Source organism: Emys orbicularis, chromosome 2, assembly GCF_028017835.1.
Source record: "Emys orbicularis isolate rEmyOrb1 chromosome 2, rEmyOrb1.hap1, whole genome shotgun sequence".
Lineage (NCBI taxonomy): Eukaryota > Metazoa > Chordata > Testudines > Emydidae > Emys > Emys orbicularis.
In genome coordinates, this window is record NC_088684.1 from 41,343,083 (window position 1) to 41,368,515 (window position 25,433).

Sequence of the window (25,433 nt, forward strand, 5' to 3'; positions counted from 1 at the left end):
AAAAAAAAAAAAAAAACCACACACACACCCTGACCGACAAAAGTTCACTAACAGAAGCACCGGCATGACCAGTGCTATGTCAGTGGGAGACGCTCTCCTGCCAACATAGCTCCTGCCACTCGCTAGGGGGGGTTAATTGTGCCGGCAGGAGAGCTTGCCTGCTGGCATAGAGCGGCTACGTGGGGAGACCTTGCAGGGGCACAGCTGCAGCGGTACAGCTGTGCCACTAAGTTCCATAGTGTAGAGACAGCCTTAGTCTGGCACTCCCCCAGTCAGCATGGCATCCCTTGACACAATCAGATCTCAACAAACATAGTGGTTTCCTATAATCTCGCAGAAGAAATGAAATTGTTATATAAATCTTACAACAAACAACAACAAAATGTTAGGAGACCGGGTTTTAAATTTCTGCCTGTTAGGAGTTTCATAGGCAGAATGATTCAGGTGGATGAAGATCAGATTAAACAAAAAAGTTGATCGATTACCTTATATGCTCCATATGTAGCCATCGCACAGATCAGAATCATAAGGAGAGAAATTGCAGTGGCAATGCACATATCTGAAATAGATAAATTAAAGTGATTGCAGGTAAACATGCAGCTCTGCTTTGCTATTTTGCCAACTGCCTAATGCAGCATTTCCCACAGTGTACTGCATGCCCAGGGCCGGCTCTAGGCACCTGCAAAACAAGCTGGTGCTTGGGGCGGCACATTTTTAGGGGCGGCATGGCCGGCGCCACTATGCCGCCCCTAAAAATGTGCCCCGGCCGCTCTAGCTCACCTCCGCTGCTGCTACTCGCGCGCCGCTGCTCGCCCTCCCTCCCAGGCTCTCAAACCTGGGAGGGAGGGGGAGATCCCGAGCGGCCGCGGCACGCGTGCCGCTTCTCCCCCTCCCTCCTAGGCTTGAGAGCCTGGGGGGAGGAAGCAGGGCTGGGGATTTGGGGAAGGGGCGGAGCTGAGGCGGGGCCGGGGGTGGGGTAAGAAAAAAAAATGGGAGGGGGGCGGCCAAAATTGTTTCTGCTTGGGGCGGCAAAAATCCTAGAGCCGGCCCTGTGCATGCCGCTGTGGACAAAAGACTAGGTGGGAAGGCAGGAGGTGCTGACACACCATACCATTGTCTCAGGTTTCCCGCCCCCCCCAAAAGCACAGCTTTAGCTAGGGGTGTCAAATGTATAGCCTTCTGGCAGGATCCTGCCCACAGAACAATTTCATCCAGCCCAAGGACTTCCCATGAATCTTTGGGCTTGTCTGCACAATCCAGAGTCCACATTGTGATGTGGCAGATCAAGTGCCAGTTCTTTCCAAGGCTTTAGGCCTTGGCCAAGCACTGACAAATTCATTGCTGGAAACCAGTCTGTTTCACCTGTGCGTTGGTAGGGTTAAGATAGGTATTGGACTTATAACAAAGCGTTTAGTGTTAGACTTTATGAAATGCATGTAAATTGCTGCATGCATTAATCTCAGACTCTGGCACAGCAATCAAGCCAAGCCTCACGTGCAGGTATAGAACCACTTGGTCGTGTTTAAGAGGCACTAGAGAGGCATAAGTCGTACAGAAAAAGACTTGTCCAGGCGAGGGAAAATGGCACTGAAAAATGCTGGAGAGCAGATACCCCAACCTGGCAAGTTGAAGAAAAGGAAATATCAATAAGTCAAAGGGTGAATGTAAGTACTTACCAACATGGTTTATTTTTATTACTATTTCAATTATTTTTGCTGAATGTGTCCAATGCCAAGTGGCAGACCTACCACATGAAATGAGTTTGGCACCCCTGCTGTAGATATTATAGTTGCTAAAAAAGCCTTCCAAATGTGAAATGTGCATAGCCCATCCCGTGACGGATGATGTACACATTAAGATACATAGGCCTTTAACATATAGTGATGTTACAGAGAGGGTGTGATCAATTTCATTTTCCTGAAGTGGGGGCTCAGCTTTCAAGAGTTTGGGGAACACTTGATTAGTGGAGTATATGTTGCCTATGCGGAGGCACTAGCTAGTCTAAGAGCGAACAGCTCATGACAAATGCAATCAAACTCAAAAACTGATTCCCCTCGGGCCAGGATTTTACCTATGGAATTCAGATTCTGTTTTGCAACTCAGAGAAAGGATGGCCAGGCTAACATTGATCTTGAAAAGAAATAAAAATGAATACACAGCTACTGTCCTCCGTGTTTTTGTCATAATGAATACACCAATGCTCAAAGGTCGCTGGCAACTTAAAGAAAAGAAAAAGCACTTTATAAAACCAGGCAAAACAGCCAAAGGCATCTTATAGCTGAAATAACTTAAAAACCTCACTCAGAACAAAACCACCACACAAACTCAGATGTATATGTATCTAATATAGCTTTTATGAATAGCAGAAGTTTGGGAAGAAACTACCTGAAAAGATCTCTGTGTGTTTTTGTGCGTGCACGCACAACAGAAAAGGTGGCACAAGTAGAACTGTTAGAAACTTGACATATTTTAAGGTTTTGATGGGAGTTGCAAGAAGGATATCCATCTTTTGCTTCCCTAATCCCAGACCTTTTGATACACTTTTTCACTTGCCCACCTTTAAGAAAGTTTAAATGCAAGATGGGGAATGTGTGGATATTGCATCCATTTTTCCGAGGCACTAGCAAAGGTTGGAAAGAAAGAAGAGGGAATACGATATGCAGGTAACCCAACACCTAGAGATCTTGACTCACCCATGGGGTATATTTTATTTATAGAGATGCTGATTAACTCAAGAAGAAAAAAGCACCCAGCAAAGCACGGCCATGTTAAGTAGGAACCACAACCCTGCATTCCTCCTTTTGCTGTTACCTTTGCTCATTTACACAAACTACTCAGTACCATGCCAGTGAATACATCACTTTAAACTAAAAACGACTTTGAGTTTGGTATGAATACACTAACTAAGGAAAGGGATTGGTTTAGACTTTGTGATAGTGCTCCTCACCTGTCCTGATCTGATTCTTCTTTGATCAGTCGCAGACTTTCATTATTGAAACTCTTCAATCTGGATCCAGCAGTGCCCATCTCCCAGGACAAGCTCTTACCCATCCCCTGCCAAGTCACTTTATCCATTTTCAAGACTGTAGCAGGAAGGTCCAATGACCAGAGGTCAGGGCGTGGTCGTACAGTTTCTGCCAGCCTCGTCATCCCAGAGGGCGCCCCGGCTGCAGCCTTAACCCCTCACTCCGCATGCTCAGATTGCTCCCCCAGAAGTGGACCCAAGCCTACCCATTCTATTGGGTCCTGACCCAAGGCCCTAAGGGTTTATCAAAACATCTGGCCCAGTTATTGAGCTACCCCAAATTATGTTTTCCCCTAGGTCACTTCCTACCAGTCTGGAGCTCCTCAGTTTGGGGCGGGACGGTCGCTGGCTTAGGAGAACAATCTTTGGTCTTTCAGCATCTTATTCAATCAATTAATCTCTTTTAGTGCTTTTAGCTCCCAAAGAGTGGAGAATCCAAATCCTAGAGCGACCTTCACAAAGCTGTTGCCACTTCTGACATAGCTCTCAGCATCAGCCTTGCTTCCTGGTGCAGCAAATCGCACCTTCCCCTTCCTGGGCCAACCAGGGTCCTTTTAAAAACTGTCCCTCCACTGGGAGCATGCCCTGAACCTGTTGAGGGGTGGGGCCACCCTGGCCCAGTATTGCTCTACTCCCAGCCCTGGTTCACTGTGGGGCCTGTAGACCCCATCACAAAGACCAATCACTCATTCATTGTTTTGAGCAGAAATTGTTCTTAGTTTTAATTTATGACCAACGTAGCACTGTGATAGGACTTGTTCTACTAGTGACATCAGTGTCATTTCAATGCCAGAGCCCCAGAAACTGTTATAAAATGTGACACTTCTGCTTTGATCTGATTGCGCGCTCTCTCTCTCGAGCTACATCAAGCCCTAGTTGGCTCATGCAGGCTCTTTCTTATTCAAATGCTCATCAGCTCTTTTGAGTTCTGTCAGCTTAAATTAATTAGAATTAAAACTAGATATTTAGCATATTAACAAGTACCCTTGAGTGCTCTTCCATAGTAACTAACCATGCAATACATTCTATTGTGTTAGTGATTATCAGCTGAGATGTACTGGTACTGTTTCTGTGTCATATTTATTATTGACAACCTAAAGTAGATTTTTGGAGCCCTTTTTTAATACAAGCAGTAGGAGACCCAATCAGTGCATTTTAAAAAGAAATCGCCTTAATTTTTGAAATTAGATCGTATTTTTCGGATTGTCTTTACTTCCTACTTTAGGGAGAAGACACAGCTGATGTTACCCAGGACTGCTGGCAGATTCCTGCCAGGAGTTCTGTCACGACACACTGCAACAATGCACATATTCAGCCTAATTCATCCGGAGAGTCTGCAACATGATCAGTCCTGGGAATGAGACCAGGAGTGGAAATTGGAAAGAAAATGCAAAGACAGCACCTGCAGGAAGCACAGGCTTGCAATCCAGGTGCACAGCAGGAGCTGCCCCTGAGACTGGACCTTCCTTCAGGGTCCTGAATGCAGTAACCATCCCACTCACTCTCCTGGTCTTACTACCTATCTCACTCACAGGATTGCTTACCCTGAAGATGGGCGAAAAGGCCTGAGAGTGGCAGATAGTGCTACAGGTGCAGGGAAGAGGGAGAAGTAAACAGATGATGGCAGCTAACATGGAAAATCTCAAATCCTTGAGCTTGGATCTAACACAGCCACTGAGAACTCTAATCCACTGTCTCATCACTTGCTGGAGTCCTAGATCTCCTCCTTGACTCACAGCTAAGGAACAGAGGGTCCTGTGGCACCTTTAAGACTAACAGAAGTATTGGGAGCATAAGCTTTTGTGGGTAAGAACCTCACTTCTTCAGATGCAAGAAGTGAGATTCTTACCCACGAAAGCTTATGCTCCCAATACTTCTGTTAGTCTTAAAGGTAGCATAGGACCCTCTGTTGCTTTTTACAGATTCAGACTAACACAGCTACCCCTCTGATACTTCACAGCTAAGGGTGACTCCAGCCATCAAAAGCAGTACCCCTTTCCTCCAAGCTCTGAACTGTGTGCATCTTCTGCACTGCTGCTCCCTGTCATGACAGACCCACTGCTTGGAAGCTGCCCAAGATTATGCACAGAGCACCAGTGAAAGAAGGAAGAAAAAAATGGTGAGAGAACATGAAGGATAGGGATGTTGTTTTTTCTTTAAACCAAGTCTGGTTATTTACTTCAGCTAATATTACTATTTTGAAGCCATTTAAATAGTTTTCTGTTGTTCTCATCTTAACTTAGACATGTAAGCATTTTGGGGCAGAGACACGGGGGAAGTCATGGCCCCACTGAAGTCAATGGCAAAATTCCCATTTACTTCCACTGAGCCTGGATTTCACCCTCCATCTTCATTTGCTTCGTAAAGTATCATGTACATATATGGCACTGTATAAGTAACAAATACATAAATAAATAACACATTTTTATTTATAACAGTTAGACAATACTAGTAACAAGACAGGAGAAGCAACATAACTGTTGTGCTATTAACATGTCAGGGTCATGGTCTATGGAGATAGGCAAACTGAGCAGGAGTCTCAAGTTAAGCCAACAAAACCCTCTGGAATTTCAGGTTTATTTACAGGTATTTCCATTCCCTTTATGCAGCATATCAGACTTTAAAAACCCAAACAAGTACACAGGGCAGCACTCACATCTCCAGCACTCCCTGATCTAGTTTGCAAATTCTTATCTGTTCACAGGGTCCCTAAAAATAGGGGTGCTTCTCTCAAGGGCTCAGTCTACTGAACCCAGTAGTGCCAATCTCAAGTGCAAATAGGAGGCCTCGAGTTTTCCCTCGGTCACCTTTAGCTCAGGAATGTGTGTGAGAGAGTTACAGATTGCCAAATTACATTCCTTTCCTATCACGTCCTTTTCCTGTCTCCAAAATGGAAAGGAGAAACATCACCCGCAATTGGCCACGTGAACCCCACCCTCCCCCTGTTCACTTCAGACCCTCCAGCATGCAATAGTCCTTCACAATCCCGCAGTTTATAAATGTTTCCTCAATTCATTAGGAGCAACTATGTCATACTGATGTTTACAAAGTTAGAACATTTGAAGAAAGTGTGTCCTGAGTGCAATAGGAATTTTCTCAACTACTGTAAAGGCAAGTTTGAAAGTGCTCCATAAGCCACACTTACTCCCAACTACAAATACAAAAAGATACAATCCTAGCCCCATTGAAGTCAATGACAAAACCGTCTCTGACTTCAATAGAGCCAGGATTTCCCCCATCATGACTAATCATGGACAGGTTTGTATCTACCTGAAACTTGAAGGCTTGATTTTCAGTGATGTGGCGTCTGTTTTGGGAGGCGGGGAACAACAATTTTGCACCCACAACTTGTGCCTTCAATTTTGTGCTGGCAATAGAATGTGGTCTCAAATACTAATAATTAGAAATCTATCATACTTCTACCTAGAATTCATTGCCAGCAAAAAAACAAACAAACAAAAAAAACAAACAAAAAAACAAAAACAAGTAGGCAATGATTTTGGAATGCAAAATTTTACTCACAAAAACAGGTTGGTTGAAACCCAACAGAACGCAAGGCCCTAAAAAACATGACAATTGATGGATTTTGTAGTTTTCAAACACATTATGTATTGTGCATGTTTTGCGTATAAAACATGCAACAAATATAGGAAATATTTCTTTTGAACAAGACCAGTAAAAAAGGGCAAGGTGTGATGAGAATATTAATGTGAACATTTGCCTGTGTACTTTATCTCAAACAGAAAATACCAAGGTTTAAACAATCCTAGTCATAAATTTAAAAAACCCTCTCTCTGAACAGAGATTGAAAGTAATTTGAATAGCAAATGAATTAAATTATCCGCCTGTACTTCATAAAGCGTGAAAACCAAGCAAGCAAAAGAACAGAATGAAAGGAGAATTCTCAAGGTCCATTCGTAATTAGGAAGCATTTCACATTCAGTTATTCTCAAATGGATGTGAGGTTACTCAGCCTACAAGCCATCCTTTTACTCTTTTAGAATTCATCTCTGAAGGCCACAGAGAAAACGGGATTTTCAAATCTAGATGAAAAACCCAAATGTAGTTGGTCTGACAGCTACAGTATTACAAAACAGAATTACTATTTTAAAGCCTCCAGCACTGGCAGACCTCTAATGTCAGCTATATAAACCACACACTGATAGCAATCATTGCAAGGTTAATCTCGAAGAATTAGGACAAAATAGTCAGTTTTAATATGTCAATTTCAGCTAGGTTCCATTTGAAACTGTTATAGCCCTTACTATCTTAAACCCAATCATATAAAAAGAAAGATTTTTTCCAATCAAAACACATTAAAAAAGTAGTAAGCCCCTAATATTTAACTTTTGGCATATGAACCTTAAAGAATGTGTGAAAATAAACATCATTTTGATATGTCATTTGAAGTGACACAACAGAGGCTCTGATGAAAACTCTCTCTAATTTTCACATTCAGAGACACTGAAGTCAATGGGAAAATTCCTGTGGAATTCAACCAGAGCAATGCAAGGGCCTAGGCCTTTTACTATAAGCACTTGTGTTACAATATATACACCTTGTCCCATCTGCTTAGTGTATGAAAACAGCTTCCTCCCTATTGCAGTGAAGTGTTTAGTGTAATAGTCAATCACTTAGATCCAGAATATTGCTTTACGAATCAGCAGGAAAGTAGCTACAGAAATATGGATACATAGATCTTAGTTTTAAAACTATCACTTAAGATGATTTCCTATCAACTTTAAAAATTAATTTTTAAAAACTCACAAATATTAATGGAGGGAAAAAGTGTTTCCCCCCATGTGACAGGGTATATCAGATCCTCTGAGGCCCCCTGCTAGAGGCCTGGTCACCCTGCCACCCCCACCCTAGAAAAGGGCAGTGGAGAGGGTCCTCCAAGCTGCCTAGAGTGGCTGTGTGGGACACAGCCAATCAGGGCCCAGAAGGTCACTATAAGAAGAACTGCAGGGCCAGAGTAAGTTCCAGTTCCTTGCTAGAGCTGAAGGAGCATGGATGGTGTGTGGCTGGCTGAGGAAGCTGCAGGCCCTCCGACGAGGTACCGCTGCCAGAAACCAGGGAGAGCAAGAAGAATCCCTGACCTGGTTGCGGGGACTCCATCAGGACAAGGCCCTGAGGTAAGGGTGAAGATGGCACAGGGCTGCAGGGAAGTGGCCCAGGGAATTAGAGCAGCAGTGCAACTTAGATAAAGGGACACAGTGGACAGTTGCTATCTACAGGGTCCCTGGGCTGGGATCCGGAGTAGTGGGTGGGCCCAGTCCCCTCCCCCCCATCCTCTTTAGCCACTGGGGGAAGTGGCCTGGACACTGAGGCACTCCAGAAGGGGAACTGAACTACAGCGGCCCAACTGGAGAGCTGCGGCCAGAAAGGCCCTAAGAGGGTGAAGACTGTCACCAGGGAGGGAGCCCTGGGGCACTGCTCTATCCCGGAGCAGGGACAACTTGTAGGAGATGTTACAGAGGGCACTGAGAGACACCCTTGTTGGACTTGTACCCGGGACAGGGTTTTGCTTTGCTTTCATCACACACTGTATGACTCGGCGGGAGGGCTGAGCCATCGAAGACACACCACAGAAGGAAAGTGTGCAGGTACATGCACTTGGCCAAGGGGATGCTTGCAAGAGGTGAGTGAGCCCCGTTACACCCCGTAAGAGGATAGGAGGTTTTGGTAAAATAAATTGATCTGGATCTGTGAGGGATCATGGGCCTCAAACCTGGGCCTGTGGGTCACCAAGCAGTACTCAAACCAATGCTCTAGCAAGCAAAGGGCCCCACCCATAAAGTTCCTGATAGAGTGAAATGTCCAGTGCCACCGATTAGCTGGGAAGCTCTACTTAAACCAGAAAGAGTCACAGGTGAAGTTGTCTGAACAACTAGAGGAATCCTTGGCTGGTTGCTACTACAGACCCTGCCTACTTGCCAGACTCAGAGTCCTGCCTTTCTGCCTGTGCCTGGTTCCTGTCATCCTTATCCCAGACTCCGGTCTATTCCTGGTTCCTGCTTTCCTGCCACACTTCAGGTCCCTGTTTCTGTGCCCTACCCAACCCCTGGCTTGGCATCTAACTCTGTCTCTAGCTCTGGTCCCAGGTGACTGACTCTAGCCATTAGGCATGACCACCCACATCCAGTCCCTACAGCTTCCTCAGACCACTATCAACTTCTAAGTCGGCCCACCAGAGGTTGGACCTGGTGGAATTTGAAATACCCTGCATGTACAGGCAGATAACAGAGCACCACAGGTGCAGAACGTGCAGCTGGCCATTGAGGATCAGGCACTGTGGGAGCAAGACCATCAACATCACATGGAAAACGCTGTGAGCCTGTCTGGCTGTGCTGTCACCTGAGCTGGGACCTGCTATCCCTTTGCCAAAGCATTCTGATGGGAGCCACTTCAAATTTTGAGGCTTCATGAAACCATGCCAGTTCTTGTTCTTGCTTCAACCACAAATGTATGCTCCTGGCTGTACCAAGTTAGGCTTGGTAGTCAGCCTGCTGACAGGGGAGTTGTTGAACTGGGCCTCTCTCCTGTTGGAGGCCAACAGTCCAGTTCTATCTAACTAGGATGCCTTCCAGGGGGCAATATCCACAGTCTTCAACGACCCCAACCACCCCCCCCCCCCACTGAAGCCACCCTGTGGAAACTCCACAGGGGTAGGGAATAGACACCTTCTACATAGCTCATTTCCAGCAGCTCAGATTGGACATGGAATGGAATGAGGGGGCCTAGTTATGTTAGTTTTGATGGAGCTTGCAGGACAAGGTTAAGGTTGAACTTGCCCTAGTTGGGACCCTAGCGGGTCTGGACATCTTCACAGATCTTGTAATCCATATTGAAAATCGCCTACATGAATGACAGGAAGAAAAGAGAGGGGTGTCACAACTGTACCTCCTGCTATTGGATTCTGCTTCACCAGCTGAGCCAGTGCAGACAGACCTGACCCACCAGCAACTCGCCCCTGAAGAGAGCGCGTGCTGGCAAAGCCTTAATGTGTGTTACTGTTATGGGGAGCTGGGCCATGCTATCTCCAGTTGCCCCACAAGGAACCCAGGAAACAGCCCAGGGCTGGTGAAGAGGGCTAGCCTGGGCATCCTGACAGAGTATCCCCCTGAAACCCGAACTGAGGTCCCCATGGGAGCACATGCTGGCTCCTGTCGACTGGCACTGCACCTACAAGTACCAGTCAAGTTATGAATCCTGGAGCCTCGCCAATCACTCCCTCTGCAGCAGACCTTTACCGACTCTCATGCAGCAGACAACTTTAACAATGCAGAGGCAGCCTGGGCACTACAGATTCCTCTGTGGCCCAAGGCCATTCCAGACCTGGTAGAGAGTATCAACGAGCCACTTTTATCTTCCAGGCCAGTGGCCACAGAAACTGTTCCTCTCAAAGTTACTATCCAAGGGCATCAAATGACCGTACAGTTCAGTGCCAGCCATTCCCCGCACTTCCCTCTGATCCTGGGTATCCTGTGGTTGGCCTGCCACAACCCCCTTATTGGCTGGTGCAAACTAAAAATTGAATTTCTCTCAGAATTCTGCCCCTAGCACTGCTTGCCCCCAGGCAGAGCTGCCTGCTAATTCTGGTCCTTGACTTCCATCAAAATACCAACTAAAAATGTCTTTGAAAAAAACCCCACAAACACCTTGTCCCCGCACAGGGACTATGATTGCCCAATTGAGCTATAACCAGGGGTCAACACTCCGTTTGAGTGGATATACGCCACGTCAGAGCCTGAACCAACCGAGCTGCACAGCTACTTTCAGGAGAACCTAGCCCAGGACTTTATTCATAAATTCCCTTTGCCTGTGGAGGCGCCAGTCTTCCTTGTTATAAAAGAATGGAAGCCTCTGACTACATGTGGACTATCGGACCCTATATCAGGGCACTAACAGAAACAGAGACCCATTATCACTAATCTCTGAGCCAGTGGACCACATGAGCGCCATCTGGGTATCCATAAAACTAGACCTCCAGAGGGCATACAACTTAGTACGTGTTAGAGCTGGAGACAAATGGAAGACTGCCTTTCAAACATATTATGGTCACTTCAAATATCTCATGACGCCATTTGGTTTGATGAATGTACCCACAACATTCCAGTATTTTGTTAATGAGGTATTCTGGGACATTCTGGACCAATACATGGTAGCATAACTGGATGATGTACTTATTTTTTCAGACCGTGCCGAACAAAACATGCACATCCATTCCATCCTGAAGCAGCTATGCCAACAAGGCCTCTATGCTAAGCTAGAAAAATGTGCCTTTGATTACTCCTCCATAGAATTCCTAGGGTTCATCCTATCTCCTGCTGGTATCGAAATGGACCTGTGCAAGGTAAAGGCAGTCCTTGAGTAGGTGGCGTCACGGAATGTTTGTGAACTAAGTTTTCTGAGGTTCGCAAACTTCTATCAGTGGTTCATCCCAAAGTTCTTGGAGCAGATTGCCCCTTTTGCTGCCATGCTCCACAAAACCTCCGAGTTCCTCTGCTCTCCCAAGGCATAGCAGGCCTTCAAGCAATTAAAACTCACATTTTCCACCATTTCCATATTGGTCCACCCCAACACCTCACATGTCTTCATCACTGAAGTGGAGACTTCCAACTTGGCAATCAGAGTGCTATCCCCAAGGCATGGTACTCAACAACTGCTACATTTGTGTGCCTTCTCTTCCAGGAAATACCCACTTGAAGAACAAATTAAGACCACCTTGTTGCCACTGTCTAGAAGGGTCCCAGTATCCTGTCCAGGTGTACACCAATAAGAACCTTGAATATCTGTGTACAGCCAAGGCCCTTAGCCAGCAACAACTTCAATGGGCCTTATTCTTTTTGCTCTTTGGTTTCGCAATCGCCTGTCCTCCAAGAACCAAAAATAGCAAAGCTAATGCTTTGTCCAGGAAGGGTAAATATTACATTGGCCTAAAGGACTCTAAACCTAACGACTGAAAACCTTTGTATCCTTAAGCCTCATAACTTTCTGTGTGTGGCTCCCTGCCAAGATCTGTTCACCATTATACAATCAGTCTCAGAACACAGGATCCCTCTAGTCAAACAGGAAGCCATAATAGGGAACCCGAATGTCCAAGATGGGGTAACTTACATAAAAGGCATATATATGTTCATCCCCAGGCCTCCAAGGACTACAACCCTACAAGTATGCCATGACCCACCCCCATCTCTCCCTGGCAAGACATTTTGGCTCCTTTAAAACTCAGTCCCTTGTCTCTCGTGTCTTCTGGTGGCCTCGCATGCAGGCTACAGTTCAGGCCTACGTGGCCTCTTGAAATGTATGTGCCCGCTCCAAGGCATCGCACAATAAATCCCTTGGACTCCTGTGTTCCCTTTAGACTCCATCTGGCCCTTGGACAGTCATCACCTTAGATTTTGTAGAAGAACTACCCAAGTCCAATGGGTTCACAACCACCTCACAAAGATGGCACACATCTTCCGCTGTACAGGACTACCCTCACCTCAAGAAATTCCCTGGCATTGGGTGGACGAAGTCGTCCACCACTATGGCCTTCCAGAGTAAATAGTTTCCAACCATGGTGCACAATTTATCTCCTGCTCTTGGAAAGAAGCTCTCTGGATGTTGGGCATCTGCTTCTGCCTCTCCTTCACCTATCACCCTCAGACAAACTGTCACGGGGAGAGAACCAAGAAGATCCTGGAGTGCTAACATCGATGCTACATAAACTTCCAGAACAACTGATTTTTGCTTCTATATCAGGCAGAGTTTGCATACAATAACACACAACATGCCTCTACAGAGAAAAGCCCTTTTCTCTTGAACTATGGGTTCCACCTTGGTTTTCCCCAGAGTTACCCACCACTTCCCTCAACCCACCAGCCCTGGGCTGGATACAACAGATGCATCAAACCCAAGATGACCTAAAAGTTTACTTGGAGGATGCCAAGAAGAGCTACAAACCATATGCAGACTATCGACGACAGGAGGGGCCTGCCCTTTCAGTAGGTATGGCTCTCAACAAAAAACCTACATGTGAACAGGCCATCTCATGAATTGGACTACCAGTTCCTTGGCTCCTACTGAGTTTGCTGGCAAATTAGCCCAATCACTTTTGAATTCTACTCACCCCGTTCTCTCTGCATACACCCAGTTGTTGATATATCACTCCTGAAGTCCTGCATTCAGGACCCATTCCCTCCCACTCCCACCATGTTCAAGACCATGATGAGTATATTGTCCATGAAATCCTTGATGCCAGAATCAGATGGTATAGACTCTGGTATCTTGTGAATTGGGAAGGCTACAGTCCTGAAGAACACTCCTGGGAACTGGCAGAGAATGTCCACGTTGCTGACCTGGTAAACGCCTTTCATGAAAGCCACCCTGGAATACCTAGCCCACTACCGCCCAGAGGGTGCACTGGGGAGGTGGTGATGTGAGGGATCATGGGCCTCAAACCCAGGCCCACAGTTCCCCAGGCAGTGCTCAGACCATGGCCACCACTCAGCAGCTCACTTGAATGGCTGGGGAAGGGGGCCAGCAAAGCTCTAGCTTGCAAATGCCCCCCCCACGAAGCTCCTGATTGGGGAAGATGTCCAGCCCCACCACTTAGCTGAGAAGCTCTACTTAAACCAGAACGTCACAGGAAGTTGTCTGAACAACTAGAGGATTCCTTGGCTGGCTACTACTATGGACCTTTCCTGACTCCAGAGCCCGGGCTTCCTGCCTCCCAGTCTGTTCCTGTCCTCCTTATCCCAGACCCCTGTCTGTTCTGCTTTCCTGCCTTGCTCCAGGTCCCTGTTCCTATTCCCTGCCTCTGCCTCCGGCTCTAATCTTTGATGTGCTCCTGACCCTGAAGCGATCCCAGGCTCCTGACTCTAACCATTAGGTATGACCACCCATGCCCCAGTCCCTAAAGGATCTGAATTCAATAAAAGTTTTGCCATAGCCTTTAGTGGGAGAAAGAGGCAGCCCTATGTTACCATTAATCAATGAATTTAGTGCCATTTATTAGCCATGAGAGAGATACTGAAAGTTTCTGAGAAAAGACAAGGACTCCTGTTTCTGTAGCTCCATGCAAATGTATTATTATAAATATAATTATTTCAGAACCAATACCATTCATATCCTTATTTACTCCATTTTTTTTTTTTTAGTGCTAATGAACATGCTGATTTGCATCTCTATTGACTCTAGTCCTCTCTCTGTTCACCTCAGAGTGGCTACATCACAGCCAATGGTAGTGCAGGCTTTTCCAAACACTTTGCCAATAGGCCACCCCACTATTCTGGAGGGATCTCTGCTCGATGTGAAGGGGTAGTTGGTCTCTGTACCCATTCAGTTAACAGGCAATTGGATAAGACTACTGAAAAAGTGCACAATCAGTTCCAGTGTGGTGGTGGTTTTGTGCCGTAGATATGCCTTTTGCCATAAAAGTCAAAATGCTAGGATAGTGTAGTGAAGCAATATTTAGGAGACATAATCATTACCAAACTGCCTAAAAAATACTGCTGCTTCAGAAACAGAAATGAAACACTGATAATTAAATGCTATATACTTACTGGCATCATCCATAAATTCAAATTCTCCCCCTAATTCAGCACTTGGTAAGTGGTACTGGTCGGGATCAGTCAGGGCACTCAGCAGGATCAGCAGTACCACTGAATTGATGATCTACAGAAAGGAGAAAGGGAAAGGTCAGGATGTGTAATTTCTTAATGAAAATACCATAGAGTGGGATATGCAAACTGCTGCAGAGACAGTGTTCCTAATGTGAAATGTATTTAATTGCCACTATAAATACAATCTATTCAAATGGGGAGAAAGTATAGTTTTTCTTTGTACCAGAGCCCCAAATTACAGGATAATGACACAAAACCTGATCAACCCCCTTTCCATTTTCCTTCCTGTTGCTATTAAAAAAAAAAAAAAAAAAAAGGGGGGGGGGGGAGGGAAGAACAAGTCATCCCTGACAAGGCCACTCCACCTACCTCACTGATCCTGTTCTTTTGGATTATAAAACATGATAATAATCTATTTATAGTTCATTCCGTTCCCGGAATTACAATTATTTTTAAAATCCTAACTGAGAGCCTTATAATTGAACAGTCTCCATTCACAGATTACTAATCTGGATAATGATGATGAGCTGGAGTTGATGAGTGATGAGATCACTTCCTGGCAAATTGCTAGGTGGCTGTAGGTGTGCTTGTCCGCTGGAAGAGGCTGGATTTTAAGTGAGGCTAACATTCAAGCTGATTCACACTGGCTGCTAAAGCAGAAGCCTTAGGAGGGGGCCCAGGGCAGGGACAGATTGCAATATTAGTGTGATATTTGCTGTTGCATGCACTTCTGTGCCATGTGACTTTGAAAGATCAGTTCATGTATGCTGAAGAGTTCTGTGAGCAGTAACATCTAAACTAGGTGTAATAACACAAGGCCAACATAAGCAAAGGGAGGAAGAAATGGTTGTATGCAGGGTATGAAACATCAAGTATTAGAGAACTAAAAAGGTCACCAAGGGCCAGATTGTCATACCTTTACATGTGATGAACAGCACATTAGACACCACTTTGAAGTGAAGGGTACTTCTTGTGGAAAAAGTGAGTAAGAGCATCACAACCTGGCCCACGAATGAAGAATGTAAAAAATTATAAGACAGAGAGCATGATTCTTTTCTAGTATTAAGGAGACCTACACAATGACCTACTTTTTTTAAACTTCGTTATTTTAACAGTATAATGGAATTCACTTATTTGCTTCATGCTCTCTCACAGAAAAGTAGAGAACAGATGATAGAAACAAATACATACTACTCAAGAGGAGAAAAAAATATAGAAGAATTTAAGATGCATGTGGTATGCTATTTAAAAGTATGAAAGCATCATCCTTTTGTATGGATGTACTCAGAGAGCACTCTTTTTTTCTCCATTTGGAAACATTCAGATTTCACAAATGATGGAACAACCCTTTGAGACTCCCTAACACAGCATTGTAGGTACCAATCAATACATAATTAATTGCCTGATCAAAAGTCTATTTAACTCGGTGAGAATCTTTCCATTGACTTCAATGAGCTTTGAATCAGATGCAAAGATTAGATTTTATCTGATACTGAAATACAGATGTCAAATAACTGATTTTTGCAATACCTTCCAAAAGCATGTGACGGGTTGGACCCCCCTTTCCTGGGTCCCACTGAACCCACCCGTTCAACCAGCCTGGGCTCCCTCACCCTGTCCTGCTGTGCACACACAGAGTTAGGGACACGCCCAGCTGTAGAATCACACAGTCTGCAATCAGCTGCGTGGGAAGATTCAGCTGGGGGAATTGCCCAGCACTCTGGTGCACACACCCTCTGGAGTGTAAACCCAAAATTATATTGTCTTGTGCGATATAGAGATCGATACAGTCAGGGCCATCCCTAGCCATTTGGGTGCCCTCCACTTCCTGCCACTGCCGGTGAGTGCGGGGTCGCTGGGGGAAGAGGTGGAATGGGGGCGGGGCAGGGGGAAGGGTAAAAGGCAGGGCGGAGGGAGTTGTCCGGGGCCCCACACCCCCCTAGGGATGGCCCTGCCCCTTGCAGGCGGGGCTGGCCGAGGGATAGGGCTGGTCGCTGGGGCTGATGCTGCCGCATATGCGGCACGCAGCTGCCTAGGGCACCATGAAATTTGAGGCAATTTGGTGCCCCAAATTTCATGGTATGTATATGTGTATGCAGCGTATGCCTAAAGACGTCCCTGTATACAGTGTAAGCTCGTGAAATTCGCTCCCTCCCTCAATGTGGAGGAAGATATGCACAGCTTTCCCTCCCTCCCCCCAGTTATGAATTGCACAAACTCTGTTTTAGAATAAACAACAACAAGTTTATTAACTACAAAAGGTAAATTTTTTACTGACTACAAATAACTTCTCACCCTAAATGTTGTTTCAAGCAGGTTACAGAGTTTCTTGAAGGTAAACTGCACTGCTTACAGCATAAATCTCCAGGGATTCCTTTTACAGGCTGACCTTTCTCGCCTAGGTTTAGCCCCTGCCGCTCCCTCCCCACAGCTTAGTTCGTTTGTTTCTTCAGGTGTTTTCAGCAGTCTTCCTTCTTGGGTGGGGAGGCAGTGGAGAAGAGCCCAGATTAACTCACTCCCCAGCCTTAAATAGGATTTGGATATGATGGGAATCCTTTGTTCCCCATTTTTGACCCCCATCCCCTTCCCACGGAAAAGTATCAGCATTTCAAGATGGTATCCTGTACCAGGTAACATGATCACATGACCCTGCAGCTTCAACGCAGCATCCCAGGAAACTTCTCAGGAAGGAGGGAGATTAGTATCTTCAAAGTCCTATTGGCCTTCCTAATGGCCCATCCAGGCTGATTGCATACTGTCTGGGGGGCGTTCCCCAAGTACACACAGTTGTAATTGTTACATAGTCAATATTCCTAACTTCAGATACAGGAGTGATACATCCATACAAATTGGGTAATTACATTCAGTAAATCATAACCTTTCCAAGGATACCTCACATGACCCATATTGCATAAAATATAACTTAGTTATCCCATATTCATACCATAACAATATTTCTATGAAGACTATGGGGCGTAATGTCACAACATGATCTAGAAAAGAGTAAGAGAAGATTACACCACTTCCCTGGATTGGCAAACACCAGGTTGGTAATGAGCATGTGGAGTGAAATCCTCATCCCATGAAAGCCAGTAGGAATTTTGTCATTCACCTCCATGGGGCCAAGATTTCACCCGAGGTATTTCATATTCTTCAGCTAATGCATAGTGTAATGAATAACAAAAATACTTAGACAGCATTTTTCCTCAAACTGTTTCACAAACATTAAGTAACTAAGCCTCACATTACTCCGGCAAGGCGGATAAATAAAAATAAAAATATTATCCTCATTTTACACATGGAGAAAGAGATAGAGAAAGGCTTTGTGATATGCTTGAAGTCAAAGCAAGTCAGTGTCAGGAACTAGGCTTAGAACCCAAGTCTCTGACTATGAGGCCAGTGCTTTAGTGATTAGACTACATTGCTTCTTATGAATACAGTGCTACCCAACAAGTGCTGGGAAGAAGGTAGGAGGATGGGGACACAGGTTTAAGGGGCCAAATTCAGCCCTCTTTGCTTTTGCCTCCAAAATGCCCTAGGTAGACCACTTAACATATAGACCATTCCCTTAAATCTACGCCCTGCCAAGGCACACTCCTCTGTGGCTCTGGATGACCTGCACAGTATGAATTAGATGAGTTTTTGAGGAATGGGGAACAAAATGTGGGCTCTGCTAAGCTGCCCATCCTGCACTGGCACAAGAGGTGGCCTTGATTTGACTCCAGCTCATTTAGAGTAATGAAACCTTTGCCCCTTAACCATATGGTTAGACAGCCAGATACCAAGATACTATTGCAATGGATACCCTAGAAATACCTTAGTCTAATTAGATAGAAAGATGAGATAGATGACAGTCAAAACAATTACGAATCTTATCAAATACACTGATGTAAGAAAGAGGTTGAACCTTCTTAACTGAAAGATCAGGACTCTCAATAACCACTCGCTAAATCGAATATACCCTTCTGCAAAACCTGGGAAAATAGACAGACATTGCAACTTATCCTAATGGAATACAGATGCGGGAGCTGTCACATCAAAGGGGAGCAAGTCCCAGAGTAAAGGTCCTATCACTAAAATGCCCCACCACCAGCCCTCTCCCATTTAAACCAGGCAGCAGTTAGCTCAATGACCGCTGCCAATATCAAACGGCTTTGTACCACACAAGGAGAGAGGTGGTGTTATTCAGGACCAAAACATCTTATGGCCTTATAAGTCAAAACTAACACCTCTAAATGCATTTGCAAAGCACCTATTTAGATACTTATATGGCCATCATCACCACAGTATCTGAGGCTCAGATTTTTAAAAGTATTTACGTGTTGCTCCAGTGAGTGCCTTGGAAGCCAAGGCAAGCAATCAGAAGGCAGTGCTGATCTGAGGGCACATATACTGTGCTAGTGGTGTGAAGCAACATTAAGAACTGTATTGTGCACAGGCTGAATGTTCTGAACACATGTAGCCCTATGTAGACCACATTACGGCAATCCAGTCTCAAGGAAATGACATGTACATAACTGTAGGGAACTCACAACTTTAATAAAAAGGTTGTATCCTCTTACCCATGTGCAGATGGGGAAAAACAACCACCCCCCCAAAAAAATCTTGACAACTACTGTTAGCTGGCCATCCAGACACAGTTAGAGATCCAGCAGATGTGACACCCGAGTTGTGATCCAGCAAAATGAACAATTGGCACACTCCCCCAACTGGAGCACTAAAATAATCTCTGCCATCTCTTCCATTTGTTTCTCCTCATGCAGAAGAGAAGGGGCCAAAGAACGGAAATGTTACAAAGTGCTTTTGGGACAGATGAGCAATTTCCCCAGCATCTCCTCATAAAAAAATTGATTGTCAATCCATGCAGGGCTCCATAGGCAGGTCCACAACACCCACAGTCAATGGAATCAAAGGACAGATCTAAAAGAATCAGAACAGATATCATATATTGCCAGAAGGAGATAATTAACTAGTGAAATCTCCGTACCATAAAAAGGCCAAACCTCAAACTGAGAAGGATTGAAACCATCTGAGGAATGCAGATATTGCTATAGCTACTTCACCACAACCTTCTCAATAATCTTTCCTAAATACGGTAAATTTTAGACACTGAGACAACTGGAGAGTTTGTCAGTTCCTATATGGTTTCTTATGTGGGGGTAATCACTTATACCAGGCAACTTGCCTTCCAAAGAGAGGACAGTCAACTCTAAAAACATTCTCAACATCTTCCTGCTAGATTTCTCTAGCCAAAGAAAACACATTCTAATGCAGAGGTCATAGCTCTAGCAATTCTAGCTCCTCTCATGTCTCAGGGAGTGACACCATCTGAAATTCAAGCAGAGAAAGCTGGTTTTCTCCTCCTTCTCCATACATGATATTGCAACCATGGAAGCAGACATCTTGGCCTAAACCCAACGGATTTTATCTGCAGAGAAACTTGAGAACTCTTCAGAGCAAGAATCATTCAGTGCCGTTACCAGCTCTTGGGAGCAGAGGCATTGTTTTGTGGTATGCAGAGCTAGAAAAAAAAAACAGTATTTCAATACAGTATTTTACATTTTTGAAAGAAACAAAAATTTCATATTTTGATTTTTTTTGGTGAATGTTTTCTTTTATAATGAAAAAAATTCAAAATGAATGAAGTGAAAAATTTGTTTCCAATTGAAAAATTTCATTGTTTTTGTTTTATTGAAAACTGAAAAATTTTGTTTTTCAATGTAAAGTTTTTAAGTTTGCTTCTCACCTCCTTTCTTCCCCTCTCTAAAATAATTCCCCCCACCATCACTTTCTCTCCCTTGTTTCCTTCTCCACCCCCTTGTTTCCAGTGCAATACCGTGAGTTCTAACCAATCAAAATATATCAATAAGAGGTTATAACCTGAGAAAAGGAGGGGATGTAAACACAGGAGAGAGGGGAGAAAAAAACAAAAATTTTAGCTTGAAACGCTAAACTTTTTTTTTTATTTTTTAAATGAAAAATGAAATTTTTCATTCTCGTGCTTGCGTCTCCTAGCCAGGTTCTGCACATACTGCAGAATAACGCGCAAGGTGTTTACAATGCTCACAACAGCAGCGGTGAGCTGAGCGGGCTCCATGCTTGCCGTGCTATGTCATCTGCCTGGGTAACCCAGGAAAAAAGGTGCAAAACGATTGTCTGTCATTGCTTTCACGGAGGGAGGGAGAGGAGACTGACGACATGTACCCAAAATCATCGGCAACAATGTTTTTGCCCCATCAGGCATTGGGAGCATAACCCAGAATTCCAATGGGCAGCGGAGACTGCGGGAACTGTGGGATAGCTACCCACAGTGCACCGCTCCTTGAGTCGATGCTAGCCACGGTATTGAGGACGCACTCAGCCGACTTAATGCACTTAGTGGGGACATACACAATCAACTGTATAAAATCGATTCCTAAATATCGACTTCTATAAAATCGACCTAATTTCGTAGTGTAGACATACCCTCAAATTTCATACAGATGATGACTTGTTTATACTGCTCTATATACTATACACTGAAATGTAAGTACAATATTTATATTCCAACTGATTTATTTTATAATCATATGGTAAAAATGAGAAAGTAAGCAATTTTTCAGTAATAGTGTGCTGTGACACTTTTGTATTTTTATGCCTTATTTTGCAAGCAAGTAGATTTTAAATAAGGTGAAACTTGGGGGTACTCAAGACAAATCAGACTCCTGAAAAGGGTACAGTAGTCTGGAAAGATTGAGAGCCACTGGCTTAGCATACTGTATATAACCTCATCAGAATCGGGCATATTTTGTTTTGCATACAGACCTTGATACAGTTAACAGTCTTGGACTACAAATCATCCCCTCTTAATCTATTTCATGCTAATAGTGTCTGTCATGATCCTTTTCTTGTTTACTTAAGTGTTGTTAGATTAAGTTTGGCCTCTATTGGTATCTTTACTATTTCTTTCTGATCCCTGGAATTGATCCCCTCTGCCACTGGATTTTTATCATCTCAATATCTTATTTGATAAGGTTCATATATATTGAAAGAACATAAAACAGTACATAGAATAGCGAGAAACAAGAAGGATGACAAAATCCAAGGAGTCCTTTTTTAATTTAGTCCTGTAGTGTAGACCAGGGCTGAGTTTGTACTGAATTTGCTAGTGCTTTTTATGTGGCCAGTTGTAAAACTAGGCAAATATCTAGATAAGTTGATGTACCCCCTGGAAGACCTCTGTGTACCCCTGGTTGAGAACCACTGTGCTAAGCTACAGCCCTGTGATTGTGCATAATGGAAAATTAAGTCATAGCACTAAGAATCAGGAAAAGTGTATTGTATTCCTGACTCTACCACAGACTCACCCCATGAGGTGGAGCAAGTGACGTAGGCCCTGATTCAGCAGTCTCTGTCTGTTCAACGAAGCACGTAAGCACATCCTTAACTTTGAGCATGTACTTAAACCAGAGATTCACTTAAGCACTTGCTTAAAAATGTTTTATTAAACTGGGGATGTATACTCTGCCTCAGTTTCCCTATCAAATGGGGATTCTTCCTTGTCTCAGAAGGGTGTTGCGAGTTATTCAGGTACTACAGTGATGAGCACCTAAGTATATAAAAAATAAACAACATTAATCTGGGTGGAGGAGGCAGGTAGAAAACTATGTAACAGTAATCTCGATTTTAGCTTTCAATTTATAATCTACATAGAATCTTTAAAAAAAAAAATTTTCAAAAAGCATCAGTGAAAGGGCATAATTACATAAGACGCTCCTGGAGCTCAGGAAATCTTAGAATGCTTTGCCTCATACAATACTAATCTACCAGACGAAACAGAAGATATTTATGAATGAAGATGATTCTGGCTGAGCAATGATTAGTAGTGAAATACTATTTGAATTCTGTGTCAGACAAACCTCTGTGCTACATGTTCTGAACATTAAAAAACAAAAACAACCAAAAAAAAAAGTAAAGGAAGCAAAATTATTTGATACATAACAATAGCTAACATAACCCAAAGGGCTTAATTTAGCATCTATCCATAGTAATTGCTAAAATGAGCTTCCCTATATATAAACATTTTAATAAAGCTGAGGAAATTTTCAGGCAAACAAAAAAAACTGAGTTAAGATAATGTTATGGCTGAAAATATCTATAGAATAGTTAAGAACTAATTGAACACTTTTGAACTCCGTAGTTTCTTTCTAAAAAGAAACAACCCCCCAAAAAACTAATTAAAAAGTCCAATCATATTTTATAATACCTTGATATTCAAAGTTATCGTGACACTTGGAGAAAGTCAGAAAACACAACCATACAGATCACCTGAACTATCTTAATTCTGTCCCCTCTCCCTCTGCCCTTCCACCCCATACGTTCTGTGCAGCTTTTGGCCCAGAAGGTTTTAATTATGAATCTGAAAGAGGACAGTTTGTACATTGAGAGGACACCTGACCCCTTCAGCAGAACAGCACTTTTAATTTTAAGTTTGATTTATATACACTTTAGCGCCTTCCACGGAATTAACAATGGGTCAGGAGACCTAAAGTTCTTTATCCTTTACAGGTAGAATTTTAGGTACATTCTTGGTCACTAGAAGGGGAAAGGAGAACTAAGTAATTTCATATTCTGATTCAAGTGAAAGCAAGAGGCCATTTTAGTTCTTGAACCAACCTAATTGTCGCGGGAGACTGGAGCAGATTGGTGTAAGGATGTAGACAGGGTGCTCGCCAACTGTCTGACCCTCTTCACAGAAACTATCGCAACAAAGAAGAGTAATTTAAGGGTCATCCGCCTCAGAGGACATGGGGCCTAGGGGTGGGAAGCTGGCAAAAGTAGCAATGGGCTAGAGTTAAGTAGCAGATGGGAACAAGCACTATCTGATAGTGTCAAGAGGCATCAAGCCCTTCCTCTGGGATTTTTCTTTGACAGGGAGAAATATGCATCCATGTCATCAACTGAGTTAGTGAAGGAGAAGGAGGCTTGTCAGCACACCAAACAACAGGGAATAAGACAGTAGGAAGAGAAAGGGTCTGGCTAACAGTCTCCCTTCATAGCTTTCGAGGGGGTTGAGATTAACATTTTCAGAAAGTGATCAGAGGACTAAAGTGAGGTAGAAGGCCTGACCTTTGGTGTCAGGGTAGACTGGAAGCCTTCCATAGAATTACAAAGTAGTTATTATTAGCCACAATAACAAATCTGTTTCAGTTTGGAGGAAGGAGAATTGAAGGGCTAGCTGGTACTACGCCTCTAAGACATTTTACTATTAGAGAAACCAGGTCAAGCAAGATTACCTCTCCCTCTGAGAAAGATGGACTCAGGATTTTCCTACATTTTCCACCGAGGTTTATGCAATCAAAATAGGTTTGTCAGAACTAATGGGAGGTGAACAGCTCAGAGACAACAGGTATATCAGAGAATGTGTCAATCAGCAGTTGAAAGTTCTGGGAAAAGCAGCAGCAATATAACCCATATGTTAACCTGACTGTCAGAGTAGATATTTCTTGTTCTTCCTTCCCTGTATTCAAGCCATCTGGTTCATGCTGAGTAAAACATATATCCTCTTTGGACCAAAGTATCTGGAGCTGCTGCTGTGGACTGACCACACAGCAAGGCAGACATGGTAGTGATATGCAAACTAATGCATTGTATAAAGAAGGTAGACCAGGTTCTCTTACAGTACTTAGGGCTCGTCTAGATGAACAGTTAGTACATGGCACACAAATGTGCTGTAGCTTTACACCCCAGCTTGCCATGCACTAACTGTTCATCTAACCCAGCCCATATCCACTCTCAACAAAGAACAAGGGAAATGGAAAGGCAGCAATTTAAAGATGGATTAAAAGGGAAACCCTTTCCCTCCATGACAGTGTTAGCCTGTGAAACTCATCATCACAAGATACTACTGAAGCCAAGAGCTTAGCACAGAGGTTTTCAAACTGTGGGGCATGCCTCCCCTAGGGGGGCGTGGAGGAACAGTCAGGAGGAAAAGCAGTGATGCCAGGAAGCTCAGTCTTCAGCCCCACATGGTAGGGCTCAACAAGGGAGTGCCACATCCACCCCAACTCCCCTCTTTTTGTTTGGGTCGGGGGAGACAACCAAAAATTGTAACTCAAGGGGGGGGGGGTGCTCAGCTCAAAAAATTTGAAAGCCACTGACTTAATAGGATTCAAAAAGGATTAGCTATATACATGGAGAAAACAGTGCAATCTGGAATTCTTGTCGCTTAAGACAAATTCGTAAGAATTGCCAGGTTGTTACTTCAACTTGTCATCAGTGTGATGACAGCAAGTGGTCCAGCAGATTCAAACTGGCATATTAGAGGTGCAAAAAATATTTTAGTTATTCTTTAAATACATCTTAATTTTGATTATTGTAATGACACTAAGTACTGAACTTTAAGTCTATGCCGAATAAACTGATTGTGGAAATCTAGCATGATTTACAACCACTCTTCTTTGCAAATGACTCTGCTATTGCCTGCTGGCAGACTTTTAAGAAGCTCTGAAGTCCAACCAACACACTTCACAACAGACCTGTTCAAATGAAAAACAGAAATTACAGAATTTGTACAAGAAAGTTTAGATGGATACAACATGCAAGGTGCACACTAAATATCTTTCTGCCTCCCTTGGGACATCAGTTTAATTTGATAAGTACGACAGTTAAGCGTAATGTTAATCCTTTACAGTTTGATAAATAGAATATTCATATGTAAATGTATCAATGGTTTCTGTGTTACTTTTTTTACTGTACTGGGAAAGAGCTGTACCTGCACTTGGGCAGGGACCTGAAAATTACCACTGATGGATGGT

At 43.8% G+C, this 25,433-nt stretch overlaps 1 protein-coding gene across 1 annotated transcript in view; it reads right to left on the reverse strand.

Moving 5' to 3' along the window:
• The window catches only part of LAPTM4B (lysosomal protein transmembrane 4 beta), a 91,964-nt gene that overhangs the window by 51,330 nt on the left and 15,201 nt on the right, over window positions 1–25,433 (reverse strand). Inside the window, 2 exon segments of the mRNA XM_065399795.1 lie at window positions 486–559; window positions 14,578–14,689. Coding sequence (XP_065255867.1) covers window positions 486–559; window positions 14,578–14,689 — 186 coding nt within the window.